At 38.3% G+C, this 13,485-nt stretch overlaps 2 protein-coding genes across 2 annotated transcripts; both read left to right on the forward strand.

The window, feature by feature from the left end:
- The first annotated feature begins 659 nt into the window (after window positions 1-659).
- ints15 (integrator complex subunit 15) lies at window positions 660-5,852 on the forward strand. The gene is made up of 7 exons (XM_066689515.1): window positions 660-816; window positions 1,760-1,957; window positions 2,456-2,677; window positions 2,977-3,142; window positions 3,521-4,048; window positions 4,295-4,334; window positions 4,597-5,852. The coding sequence occupies exons 2-7, from the start codon at window positions 1,766-1,768 to the stop codon at window positions 4,838-4,840; spliced, it is 1,392 nt and encodes a 463-aa protein (XP_066545612.1). The 5' UTR covers window positions 660-816; window positions 1,760-1,765; the 3' UTR covers window positions 4,841-5,852.
- A 1,410-nt stretch (window positions 5,853-7,262) lies between these two features.
- Window positions 7,263-13,445, forward strand: naa60 (N-alpha-acetyltransferase 60, NatF catalytic subunit). The gene is made up of 7 exons (XM_066689403.1): window positions 7,263-7,440; window positions 8,601-8,716; window positions 8,921-9,050; window positions 9,449-9,545; window positions 9,700-9,934; window positions 10,576-10,769; window positions 11,215-13,445. Exons 2-6 carry the CDS (start codon window positions 8,607-8,609, stop codon window positions 10,730-10,732), a joined length of 729 nt encoding a protein of 242 aa, XP_066545500.1. The 5' UTR covers window positions 7,263-7,440; window positions 8,601-8,606; the 3' UTR covers window positions 10,733-10,769; window positions 11,215-13,445.
- Window positions 13,446-13,485: the final 40 nt, after the last annotated feature.

A 13,485-nucleotide genomic window follows, 5' to 3' on the forward strand; every position in this document is an offset into this window, starting at 1 on the left:
TTAAAAATAAAAAAGTAAGAAAAAATATAATCAATAAAGTACCTACATATTTTGTAAAGAACCTGTCAAACATCTGTATATTTCTTTGTACAGTTATTGAAAGTTGTGGATGCTTTGTGCATTTAAGCAATACTAAAACATGAATTGCACTTACTCTACGTCTGTTAGAACTACATATTTCATATACCTATTTACAATAAAACTATTTCTGTAATACTGTAAGGTTAATGCGTTCAGTCTAAACATGACCTTCAATATTATGTAAATAAAAATCATTTTAAAAACAGCAATTCTAGCTAATATTAACTTAGTAGATCATTCTATTTATACACTGATAAACCCATAGACATATCAGCCATATATATATATGTATATATATATATATATAAATCCACTGGCAAGATCATTTTCATTTTATATTTAATAGAATAAATTATATTATTTATAATTTATATTATTATTTATAATAATATAATTATTATTATCTTATTTCCTCTATTCCATAACTCTTTGTTGATTTTTCATTTGTAAATTACTCTAATATTCTACCAGTATTAAAAATGATTATGTGAATACAAATGTAGTCCTTTCTATGCAAATACATTTCTATGCAAGACTAACATCTCGGAGCACACGGTAGCCGACACTTGTTCGGTCTAATGCAATCGCCATTTGTCCTAAAAGGGCTGCCGTACTTCAGCCTCACCGCTGCGGTATACGGCGAAACTCTATTGTGTGCCTCTTTGTAACAGATATTTTTGTATTTGTTTTGTTTCGTTAAACCAAAGGGATGTTGGGGTGACATTGAGGAATAAGGTAAAACTAGGCAAGGTACAGCCTGAGATGTAAATGTGACATAAATCAAGCAAATGCGTTTCAACTTGACCACGATCTCCACCAAGGCCGTTTGTAGTCACCGAAGCCTGGGGTCTGGCTGGGTGCTGAACCCGAGATTGGGGCTGCTTTGTCGGGGAGAGTAGGGATTAAATAAACCGGAGAATTTTAGGAGCGCGTTTATTTATCTTCTGTGTTTCTTAGGGGAAATTATAACTTAATTAAATGTTCTTGAATGTTTGTTTTTATTTTGTAATTCTTTTAGTTCATTTAGTTGGTCTAATAGACCGTGAATTTATATTTTAACTAATATGCATTGCTTAAGGGAAGTAGAAAAATGTTCTAGTTGCCGTATGTAGAGACCAACGGCTGCTTTGTTACATTTGAGTTAAACATCTTTTGAAAATTGTATTTAATTGGTGCAAGTTAAACTTGGTCAAAGTTATCTGACAGATCCAACTGTGTATTCCTTCCTCTTTACCAGTGAGCTCTTTCTGCCAAGTTAGACCAATAACCATATTGAAGCCTATCACTTTCTGATAATAACATGTTTTATAATACAACAGTACATGTATTGCAAGTCCAGGACCTAAGTTTGGTTTAATTGCATGCTTTTTACAGCAGGATCTATAGGGTAGACTTCAGACTTAACTTGCACTTTATAAGGTATGATGGATTCGGCTGCACATGTCCTGTAGTTTACTGTAAAAAATGGTGGATGTCCACTCAAACATCATTACATAAGTCTGATTCCAGCCATACTGCATAACAATAACTTTAATTATGATTTAAATACACACACACACCTATATAGATAGATAAACCTGTAAGCTTGATCTGATTTCATATATTGATAATATGGCAGCAAGAGACATTTCTTCCTTTGCTCTCCACCACAATATGGACCCTGCATCTCTTATTGCAGAACACGATGAGTGATATCCGCCATTCGCTCCTGCGCCGAGATGCCCTGAGCGCTGCGAAGGAGGTCCTCTATCACCTGGACATCTACTTCAGCAGCCAGCTCCAGAACACAGCGGTGCCCATTGTGGACAAGGGAACCATTGAACTGGTGGAAGAGTTTGTGTTTCACGTTCCTAAAGATCGCAATGTTCAGCCAAAGGTAACGCTCACGATTTAGGTAGAGAACACACATTTTAAGAAAATAGAATTGTCTTCCCCTCTAGTCTTCATCAGTTATTGTTGACTGATGTTTTCTTCTGTTTGGCCATAGATTGATATTAATGATTAGCCTTTTAAACTACAGTTTGTACTTCTGTGGTAACAATTGACAGAAGTAGGTTTGACTTTGAGCTTTCTCTGCCACTTGAATAATACGATAAAATATCTCTAAATGGATTCCCATCCTGTCAAATTGTAATTTTATAAACTGACCTAAAACCTGACCTTCTAGAAACTGTCAAACGATTGATGCATTTGAAATTCCACCATTGAATAGATATTGTGTAGCAGAATCTGAGAGACTGTAATTGCATCTGGTAAATAATAATAATCATAATACTCAGTTGGAGACTGTGATTCTGTGCATAGTAAAAACCACAGTAAACTCATGATTCTCAAAAAAATAATTTGTTAATTGACTGTTTGTTCCCCCCTCCAGAGGATGAGCTCCCTGCAGGAGCTGCAGTTACTGGAGATCATGTGCAGCTACTTCCAGGAGCAGAGCAAAGATGCAGTGCGTCAGATCATCTTCCCCGCTCTGTTCAGCCCTCAGGGAAACAAGGCCGACGACAACAGGATGGCCATGCTGGGGAAGCTGGTCTCCATGGCCGTGGCGGTCTGCAGGGTGCCGATCTTAGAGTGTGCAGCTTCGTGGCTGCAGGTATTGGGATCTGCTGGATTGATTATAGGGAAAAGGATGATCTCTAGTGGACTGGTGCACTTTTTGTCTGTTCTATTTGTTATAAATTAAAATAACATGGCATAGCAGCAGCTACAAATATTTGAATTGTGTATTTTTTATATATTTATACCTGGCATTGAATATAGCTGGGAAAGTAGCAGGTGATTCTTTGAAGTAAAAGGCCAGGGGGGGACAGAACTGATTTGCTAATTTTGGCATTAGTTCAGTGTAAGGAGTTGCTTTTTGTTTTGGTAACCTTCCATACCTTTGCTTTTCAGAGAACCCATTCTATCTACTGTGTGAGGCTTGCCAAGGTCCTGGTTGATGATTACTGCAGCCTGGTGCCTGGATCAGTGCAGACCCTGAAACAGATCTTCAGTGCCAGCCCTCGCTTCTGCTGTCAGTTCATCACCGCAGTCACGGCACTCTATGACTTGTCTACAGGTATTGTCAACATGATGCATTGCATTTTTATTTATTTAATTTATTTAGGAATAGGGGATAGATTTTCGGTTCCACTTCGAATAGTGCATACAAGGAAATTGAATTCTTAGGCTCATTGAATAGATGCATTTGTACTTTGAAGCTGTATTCCTTAAATAGAACATTGTATTTTTCTTTTTGGAGGTTAAAAACATAAAATAAAGTACTTGACTGCCACTGAGTGGCCCGTGCATGTCCTTGACAAACCCTTGAATGAATATCTTCTGCACAAGAGAAGTCAGATTTTGATTCTTATTTTGCTTTGCTTCTTGCAATACAATTGAAAAGTATCACTTTATAGAGCTCCAGTATATAGTTTGGGTGTTTTCATTTCAACAGAAGACCTGACCCCACCCCACGATCTGCTGGAGATGGTGGTCACCTGGATCTTTGATGACCCCCGACTGACCCTTATCACCTTCCTCAACACCCCCATTTCCGCCAATCTCCCACTGGGCTGCCTGGACCTCACCCCTGTGGTCGGCCTGGTGCGCTGGTGTGTCAAGTCCTCTCTGGCCTACAAGAGGAACAGGAAACCCTCGCTCACCAATGGCCACGCCAACAAACTCTCCAAAGAGCAAGTGGAGATTGACAGGGACAGGGACTCGCAGTCGCTCTACTCCAAGCTCCACCTGAGCGTCCTGCAGGTTCTCATGATTCTCCAGGTCCACTTGACTGAAAAAAACTTGTATGGACGCCTCGGGCTGCTCTTGTTCGAGCACGTGGCGCAGCTCGTTGAGGAGCTTGGCAGACTTGTGGACGAACTGAATCCACTCAATGCCACCAAAGAGACGGAGCTTTCTTTGGACCGGTTGGCGCAGGCCTTGCAGGTTGCTGTGGCGTCCGGAGCTCTTTTGTGCACCAGAGGTAGGGCCGGGATTGAATCGGAAACATGTCTAGCTCATCATAGGAATATATTTTCAGTACTTGTGCAAGCGTCTCGAGCATGAATGGCATTGGAGTCATGTTCAACTCTCTGCTACTATAAACTGTAACTCGTAACCAGGATAGAGGGGATTTATTCCTTTGAAAATATACCAATGTAACATGATTATATTTTCTCTCGCAAACATGATTTCAGTTTATTTTTTATTTTTTTTATTTTTTTAACAGAGGACCTGAGATCGCTGTGCTCCAGGTTGCCCCATAACAAGTAAGGATTTGTTTTTAATTCATGTAATTAAAGGAATATTAGATCAGTGCTATTTCCATTCATATGTTTTCCCCCCCAGATGAAATCACACTAACATCTTGCTCTGTCATTCTTTGAATCCAGGAAGCATTTTTTCACATTCTCAGTTTAATTTTGTATCTTGAAATAGACCCACCGGAGGAGCTATTCCATTTCTGAAGCTGACGTGCCCTTAGATCTAGATATTCGCTCTGAATCTAATTGACGGTTTCTCTTTCCGCAGCTTGCTTCAGCTGGTTCTGTCGGGCCCTGTGCAGCAGCCAGCTCCGCCTGCATTCCAGCCTGGATTTTACCCCCACATCCACACCCCTCCACTGGCCTACCCTGCTCATCCTGCCCGCCCTGCTCCTGCCGCACTCCCCACCCATCCTGTGCACCCCGCCCACAACGCACACCCCGTTCACAACGCACACCCAGTGCCGACTTTTCTACCAGGGATGGCCTTTTCTTATCGCCCGATTCGCTAGCAGCAGCACGTATCCATTTGATTGCACTGTATATATATCTCTACAACCGTCTGCAGGCTGGATTAGCAGTACCAACCCTGATATTTGTTGTGCATCTATATCTTGCTTACCCCTGTGGACTGAGGTCCTTGGCAAAGGAAAGGTCAGAAAAGTTCAGCTTTAAAGGGCTGCTGTGTGAGGTTCCCTAACTTCCATATTAAATACTTTTTTCTAGTATCATTAGGTAAAGGGAAAGTGGAATCCCACAGAGCGTTTCAAGAAACCATTTTCAAATTCATGGAAACTTGAGTTTTTTGTTCATTTTCTCGGGGGGAAAGATCCATCTGTTAACTTTAAATGTTGCAGGGATGCATGATGGCACAGACTTTTCATAAGCAAGACATATTGGATAGTAGGAGAATGGAGGGTTTATTCTTTGATATGTAATGCACAGTGGCTCCCAAATTATTTTGTCATTTTTTTTGCATATACTTAAAAATATCTGGAGATTCATAACAATGCTTTGGGCTGTTAGCGAATGAGCATCAGTTTTGATGATATGCTAACTGATGACTTCAGTAGCTCTTTAAACTTATTCCTGAAACCTGTTAAAAATTGGACACAAGATAAAACCTCATTTAAATTCTGCATAAAAACTGATTCCACATACATACCAAAGACGATGTTTTATTATAATTGATGCTCTATGATATGGTAAACCTGTACCGCAGGGTCAATGAATTCTCAACAGTCAGAAATTCACTGCACTAAATCGGCATCTAAAGCACAATTTTTATTACATGAACATTGTTCATCGTCAGCAACATGATGTTCTCCACACTGGGAATGTAGAACATGGAAAATGTTAGTTATATATACAGTGCAAAGATGGAGGTGGAAATGGTATGGACCAGAAATGATGTATACATTTTTCATAGTTTGTTCAAAATAAATGCTACTAATTGTATGACCGTAAATGTAAAACACCTTTTTTTGTATTTGTTGGGCAGTTGTAATAAATTTTATATTCTAATTATTCTGTTGCTTTTTTTTCGGCCACTGTAATTTGAATATGTCAAACTGGGAAAATCAGTGTTCTCGGTTTGGAAAACAGTTGTGATGCATATTTTGTATTTACCCTATATTAATGTTTTTAACCATGGATTTTCAGATATAGAAATGCATATGTCTGGTGCTAAATTAATAGAACACTGGTACTTCTATGAATATATATATATATATATATATATATATATATATATATATATATATATATATATATATATATATATAATGTGGCAGATTTTAAAAGACTGATCATATTTTGACTGCATAACAGACAAGTTGGATCCCATTGAAGGGAATTATACAAGATCAGAGTGATTTATACACCGATCAGCCATAACATTATGACCACTGATAGGTGAAGTGAATAACACTGATAATCTGGTTATCATGGCACCTGTCAGTGGGTGGGATATATTAGGCAGCAAGTGAACATTTTGCCCTCAAAGTTGATGTGTTAGAAGCAGGAAAAATGGGCAGCGTAAGGATCTGAGGACTTTGACAAGGGCCAAATTGTGATGGCTAGACGACTGGGTCAGAGCATCTCCAAAACTACAGCTCTTGTTGGGTGTTCCCGGTCTGCAGTGGTCAGTACCTATCAAAAGTGGTCCAAGGAAGGAGAAGTGGTGAACCGGCGACAGGGTCATGGGCGGCCAAGGCTCATTGGTGCACGTGGGGAGCGAAGGCTGGCCCGTGTGGTCTGATCCAACAGATGAGCTACTATAGCTCAAATTGCTGAAAAAGTGAATGCTGGTTCTGATAGAAAGGTGTCAGAACACACAGTGCATCGCAGTTTATTGCGTATGGGGCTGCGTAGCCACAGACCAGTCAGGGTGCCCACTGTCCACTGCCGAAAGCGCCTACAATGGGCACGTGAGCATCAGAACTGGACCACGGAGCAATGGAAGAAGGTGGTCTGGTCTGATGAATCACGAGTTCAAGGTGTTGACTTGGCCTCCAAATCCCCCAGATCTCAATCCAATCGAGCATCTGTGGGATGTGCTGGACAAACAAGTCCGATCCATGGAGGCCCCACCTCGCAACTTACAGGACTTAAAGGATCTGCTGCTAAAGTCTTGGTGCCAGATACCACAGCACACCTTCAGAGGTCTAGTGGAGTCCATGCCTCGACGGGTCAGGGCTGTTTTGGCGGCAAAAGGGGGACCTACACAATATTAGGCAGATGGTCATAATGTTATGGCTGATTGGTGTATTTAATCACAATCCTAATAACAGACAATACCTCAAAGTAACCCTCTTCCACGTGTTCATTGAGCTTTTTTTTTAAAAAAAAGCACTACAAATCCCAGAATGCACCATTCGTGCGTGTCATGCAGCGGCCTCAGTACGAGGGTAACTTCCGGGCTGCTGAGACATACCGGAAGGAAACCTCTTTAGACATAAACTGTTCCGCAGATCGCAGAGGTGTTTATTCTGTTTACTTTCTTAATAACGGAATAACATATTTTACCATGGTGCTCCCGCTCCAGTGAACATCACCCGAAACGACAAAGGAAAATAAGTTTGTTCCTCTCGCTTTGAGCGCGGAAACAAGGGTATGCTATCAAACTAGTTTGCATACTAACGTAGTTCATGTCGCTCTATAAATATTGATCATGTAACATTTGGCCTATTATCTTATTTTAGTCAAGCCAGGGTTGATTATCATTTTCCACAAAATTCCTAGTCCTTTTCATTTCCGTGGAACTCATAACAGTGATGACAATATTTGTACCCCTTAAAAAAGTATGTGTTTGTATCCATCGCTTTTGTGATTTTTTCTTTTAATGCCATGATTAATGCTTTTTTTGCTCGATTGCAAGTCCTGCTTATTAATTGTTCGTATGATGACACATATGATGGTCTATACTGGCGCAGTGCTGCTGATAAATAGTTGTATTGCTGTTATTTATATGTCCGCGTTTGCTTAGTTGTTCTTGAATGTGTTTTCTGAAAAAAATCTAATCACAGTGTTCAGTGTTGAAAATGTGAATTCATTGTGTGTTGGGATCGTATTTGAATTTGGATCTTTGAATGTCTGAATTAATCCTCAAAGCTAATCAGATTATTGCCTTTTGTAATTGTGTACAATCTGCTGAGTTCATTTTTGTTTCTTCTGTTCCATGGGAAAATAACCTCTTACAAAGTGAAAGTTATGATTTTAAGGTGGTAAGGTCATGACCAGGTGAGTCTGATGCAGGTTGGATGTTGGCAGTTGATAAGACTTTTGATGTGCAGATCTCTTGATGAATGGGGGTTACACACATCTGAATACACATTTTGCAAATTACAACATTTGAAAAGTTTTATTTAAGCTTTGCTATGGCTTTAAATAGAAGGAGAAATAGTTCCAGTTCAGAATTCTGTATCTTTGCATCTAAAAACAAACAAGCTGCATCTTCTCTCCACATGTGGTTTATTGACATAAACTGCAGTTCCTTTAACCGTTGAATGAGGGTGGTGCCAGTGTAAGCAAATGCTTTTGGTAAACTTTTGTAATTGCAATATGTTATGTATACCATAAAGTTAACTGTTTATATTGCAATTTAGGGGGAATGAACAGGTGAACAAAGCTAGCTTGATTCAACTTCAGATTGGACAATGTAAACTTGCCATCTCTTTGACGTTGTTTTAAAGTGAGGCTGGAGTTGTCTGGGTTGCAGCTTGTGTGAGGAGATTGCTGCTGCCCGCTGTGACGTCACTGTTTGTGCTGCAGGTGTGAATGACAGACGTAGTGTCCCCCACTGCGCTCAGCGAGATCAAGCTTCGACTGCTCTGTCACGATGACATAGACACCGTCAAACAGCTGTGTGGTGACTGGTTCCCCATTGAGTAAGTACTGTGGTTTCAGTCATCGAAAAGTGTATCTGAGTGTTCTTGTGGCATTATTGAATTTGTCTAGCTGTTTTTCATACAGAAACTGTAATACACAACACAAGGAATGTCGTCAGTCAGGAGTTTAAATTGATGACCAGCTTTAGAGATATCTAAATTGAGGTTTTTCTCTTCTGTGATGCTGTGTTGTTTTGTTGGTAGATACCCGGACTCATGGTACCGCGACATCACTTCAAACAAGAAGTTCTTTTCTCTGGCCGCCACATTCAAATGCGGCATTGTGGGAATGATAGTGGCTGAAATAAAAGGCCGAACAAAAGTACATAAAGAGGTACGTTAAATGTGTGTTATTTTGCTTTGTTCTCCCACTCCCGTTGTTTTTGTAATGCTTGTATCAAATCATCAGTGTGGCAAAATGTTTCCACTTTTATGAATTATGATTAATATATTTATTGATAACTAGCCTAAGTAGCCCAAGCTGCCTGTATCAAAGGATTCTTGTCCTGCTTTATCATTGGTCTCTTGCATCATCTATGGATACCACTCTATAAAGACATCGTGTTATCTGTACTGTTCCAGTATATTATCCTTAGTCCCCACATGGTACCTGCTGCAGAATTAGTGCAGACCCTGTGTTTGCGATTGTGCTCCAAAGGCAACATGTTTACCTCTTCCCATTGTTTTCTTTGCACTCCTCCTCTTACCCTGCTGTTTCTCGGTTGTCCACAGGATGGAGACATTCTGGCCTCTAGCTTTCCTGTTGATACACAGGTAGCTTACATTTTAAGTTTAGGAGTCGTGAAGGATTTTAGAAAACATGGGATAGGTAAGGTATTGCGCCATAAATGTCCTCTGTGTGTTTTGTACATTGTCAAGATCTTTCAGCGAGATCAGTGCTGTATAGAAAATACAAATCTCATGAAATGTTTTCTAAAATTCAGTATAAACCAAAAGCGTTTTTCTCCTTTGCTTTGTTTTAGGTTCCCTCTTGCTTGAAAGTTTGAAAGAACACATATCCACCACAGCACAAGATCACTGTAAAGCAATCTACCTGCACGTTCTTACAACAAATAACACTGCCATTCACTTCTATGAGAACAGAGACTTTAAACAGCACCACTATTTGCCCTATTATTATTCCATACGGGGAGTGCTGAAAGATGGCTTTACCTACGTACTCTATATTAATGGTGGACATCCTCCCTGGACAATTTTATATCCTTTCAAACTTTATATTTTGCTTTGTATGTGTGTGCCTTTGCCAGGAATTAATCAATGCTGTTCTGCCCAGTCCATGCAGGAAAGCTAAATAATAGGATGCATAAGTATGTGTTGGTATTTTAATTTTCCAGTTTTATGGGTCGCTTAGTCCACTGATGTAAGTGATTTTATTAACAATGAAAAATGTAAAATGCACGTAGAGATTTACTAAGCTTGTCTGCTTTTAATGTAAACATGTTTGTAGTGTTTTATAACTTCGTTGCTTTGCCTCTCGCATGGCTTGTTATTTTATCAATTTGTATTTAGAGAGCTGCTCTTTCCCATACGGTGCTTATTTTTGTGAACTGTCCAAGGGCATATGGATTGGTGGTTCACAACCTGTGTTTATTGATCAAACAGACAGGAGAGATGAGCATTATTTGTGTGGCTTGAATGGCATCTTCATCCTTAGTTTGCTTTGTGTCTCTTTTTGAAATGAGGTAGATATACAAAATATCATCAAAACTGCCTGCGATCTTAAATGCATTTTTAGATTTTCAAGTCGTCCAGTGATTTCTGTGGATTGTGCAGTTTATGTGAAATGTGTTTATGAAATGTCACCAGAAACATATTTTTTTCCCTTAACGCATTCCCACTGATTATATTCAGCATATTGGATCCACTTTAGCAAACCTGAGTCCCTGTTCCATTCCTCAGAGGATATACCGGCAAGCACAGAACCTCCTTCGAAGTTTTTTACCCTGGTCAGGTATCTCTGCAAAAAGCGGCATCGAATACAGCCGGACGATGTGATGGGGAGCCAAGGTAGCTGTGGGAATTCTGTACTGAGGTTGGTGGCTGTTGTAAATATGTTGCTAAAGATCAGTCTGAATTCATGTTGCCCGCAAAATTATATTTTTTCATGAAGAGTGTGAGTGGGTTCTCGGTTCTGCAACATGAACATGTTTTTAATGTGTGGCAGAAGATCAAACGAGTGTGGGGAATGAAGTTTAGATGTAAATCAAGATAATTTGTTATCTGTTACCCTATAATTTGATTTATCTGTAACGTTGCCGTCCCCACACTTCATCTGAGCATGTCCATGTCATTTCCCTCAAATGTGTAATTTTCTCTCCTGGCTCATGGTGTGGTTTTGGCTTTTTCTACTTTATTCAGTTAAACTGGCAGACAACTTCCTTGATTTGGGTGCTGTCTTTTTATCCTATTTTTATCCTGTTTAAAATATGAACATGCGTACCCCCTTATTTGATTAATTCTGCGTTTGTATTTTCCAGATCTGGAATATGGCTGTTTTTGAGAAGCAGCGATATCCAATCACCAGTGTGTCAACAAGGGACCCAGTGATTTCTTACTTATAATAAGGCACATGCTCACACTGACTCAGACTGTGTATTATATATGTACAGTATAAATGTATAATATATATATATATATATATATAAATATTTAAAAAAGTGTTATTGTCATTAGTTGGCTGCTCATTTGATGCAGACCCCTCCGTCTGTATACACCACATGCCTGTAATTTGCTGCTATGTAGAAATCCAGAATGTTTGAATCTGTTTGACAGATTTTTTATCAAATTGTAGATTTTGTATGTGTGCCTGTTTATATTAGTTTTAACATTCAAAAACCTATAATGAGCAGCAGTTTTCCCTCAAGATATAGAGCAGATCCCTTCACATGTATTTCCCATTGCTATTTATGTTTTTATGTTTTTCTCTGACTGTTAGTCACATAGTGGTATTGACTCGTTGCAGTGTTAATAACTCTGAACACCCTGCCAGATTATTTTTAAACAAAAGTATTAATCAAAAAAAGGCTGTGGAATGTTGTAGAAGTAAAAGGCAAAACGCACAAAATGGGAAACTAAAATGAATGTGATTTTGTTTCTCCCGTTCCACTCTTGAATATGAACTTTTAAGTATATATCAAAAGCTGTACATACGCGTAACTATTTTTATGTCCTATGTTAATGTCTAGCTGTAGAGTTTTTAACATGTCTGACCTCCAGCTAGTTCTCAAAATGAGTAAGCACTGCTAAATGCACAATTAGCATCTTAGTATTTATTTTGTATTTATGTAAATACATTTAAGATTTATATGAATGCAACAAAAATGTATTAATTACGATTTCACACATTTCAGTAGTGACAACATATTGTTTGTCTTACCTAAGCTGGTATAAAAGAAGTACTACTTTGCTTACTCCGTTTTAATGCACTGTATTGTTTTGAAGAAATTTGAGTTTTCTGCTCGATAGGTAAAACCCTGCAAGAGTTGAACTACAAAAAACCTGCAGAGAAGGCACCTAATTTAAGAGGAAAACAATTATCATATGGGTCTGATGAAATTAAGATGATTACAAGATATGATATTGAGTCATAACATTCTAGAGAAATGCTAATAACTGACCGAAAGGGATTGCGTACATCAATTGTGAACAACTTATTTGTCCACAAAAGGGTACGTAAGGGAATTTGTCTTTGAAACTTTATTTCTTGAGAGAAAGCTGCTACATAATATTCTATAATTTAGCTAATGTAAATAGAAATGTAAGTCTTTTTTGAATTGATTAAACAAATTAGTTAGGCTGATTTTTATCTGATATTTATGACTGAAACTCAAATGCACTCTACTGTGGTTGGTTTAGGGATTTTTCTTCAAATCGTCCTGCTATTTTCTTTGGGGGGTGTCAGGAGGGTGTTAAATGAACACTGGGTTTACCATATACCCTAAAAATTCTTTGTTTTACCCATTTTTTTGGGGGGGAAGTGATCAAAAGGTAGGTTTTACAAGTTGTTTTATGACAGGGTTACCTATTTTTCTGCTTTGCATATTTTTTAGTTAAATTATGGATTTGTGCATCTGCTCACATTAACATATGTCTGCAGTGTTTTGTGTAAAGATACAAAATGTATCACTGAGGACTAAAACATAAAACGTATCTGAATGCAGTTTTCACTCATTAGGGTTACTTATTCACTCATAAGGGTTGCTTATAGATTACATAGATTGTGTGGTTGTAGTTTTTATCAAAATGAAAAGTCTGGTTAGGTAGTCTAGTACTCCTTAAACTAGCTTTCATGACTTAAAGTTATGCCCTCATGAATGCTCATTTTCCTGTCCCATATGCTTTATTTTAATTATGCTAATAGGTAACTTTGTAGAGGACCCTTGTAGTATTCTGTCCTATACCAGATGCAAAACAGTGGCGTTTAGATTATATTTTCTTTGTCTTGTGTTTTTTGTGTTCTTTTAGTTTCTTTATTGACATCAGTACATTTCAAACATATTTCCATATTATTGTCCTTACCATTTTCCTTATTAATTTAAAGTACATTTCTTGTGCTCATTCTTCACGAAAATCACAATGTTTTGTTAACTGTTTTTGATTTCCGAAACCTGTTTTCTATCAAGTTAAATATGATGTGTGTAAAAAAAGTTTTATGGATTTTAAATAAACAACCAAAAGAAATAAACTTACTGGTTAACTTAAAACATAAGTGAATGTCAGTTTGTTCATTTTAGTCATAGTTTTGTAAT

The sequence above is a fragment of the Amia ocellicauda genome, chromosome 17 (genome assembly GCF_036373705.1).
Source record: "Amia ocellicauda isolate fAmiCal2 chromosome 17, fAmiCal2.hap1, whole genome shotgun sequence".
Taxonomy (NCBI): Eukaryota; Metazoa; Chordata; class Actinopteri; order Amiiformes; family Amiidae; genus Amia; species Amia ocellicauda.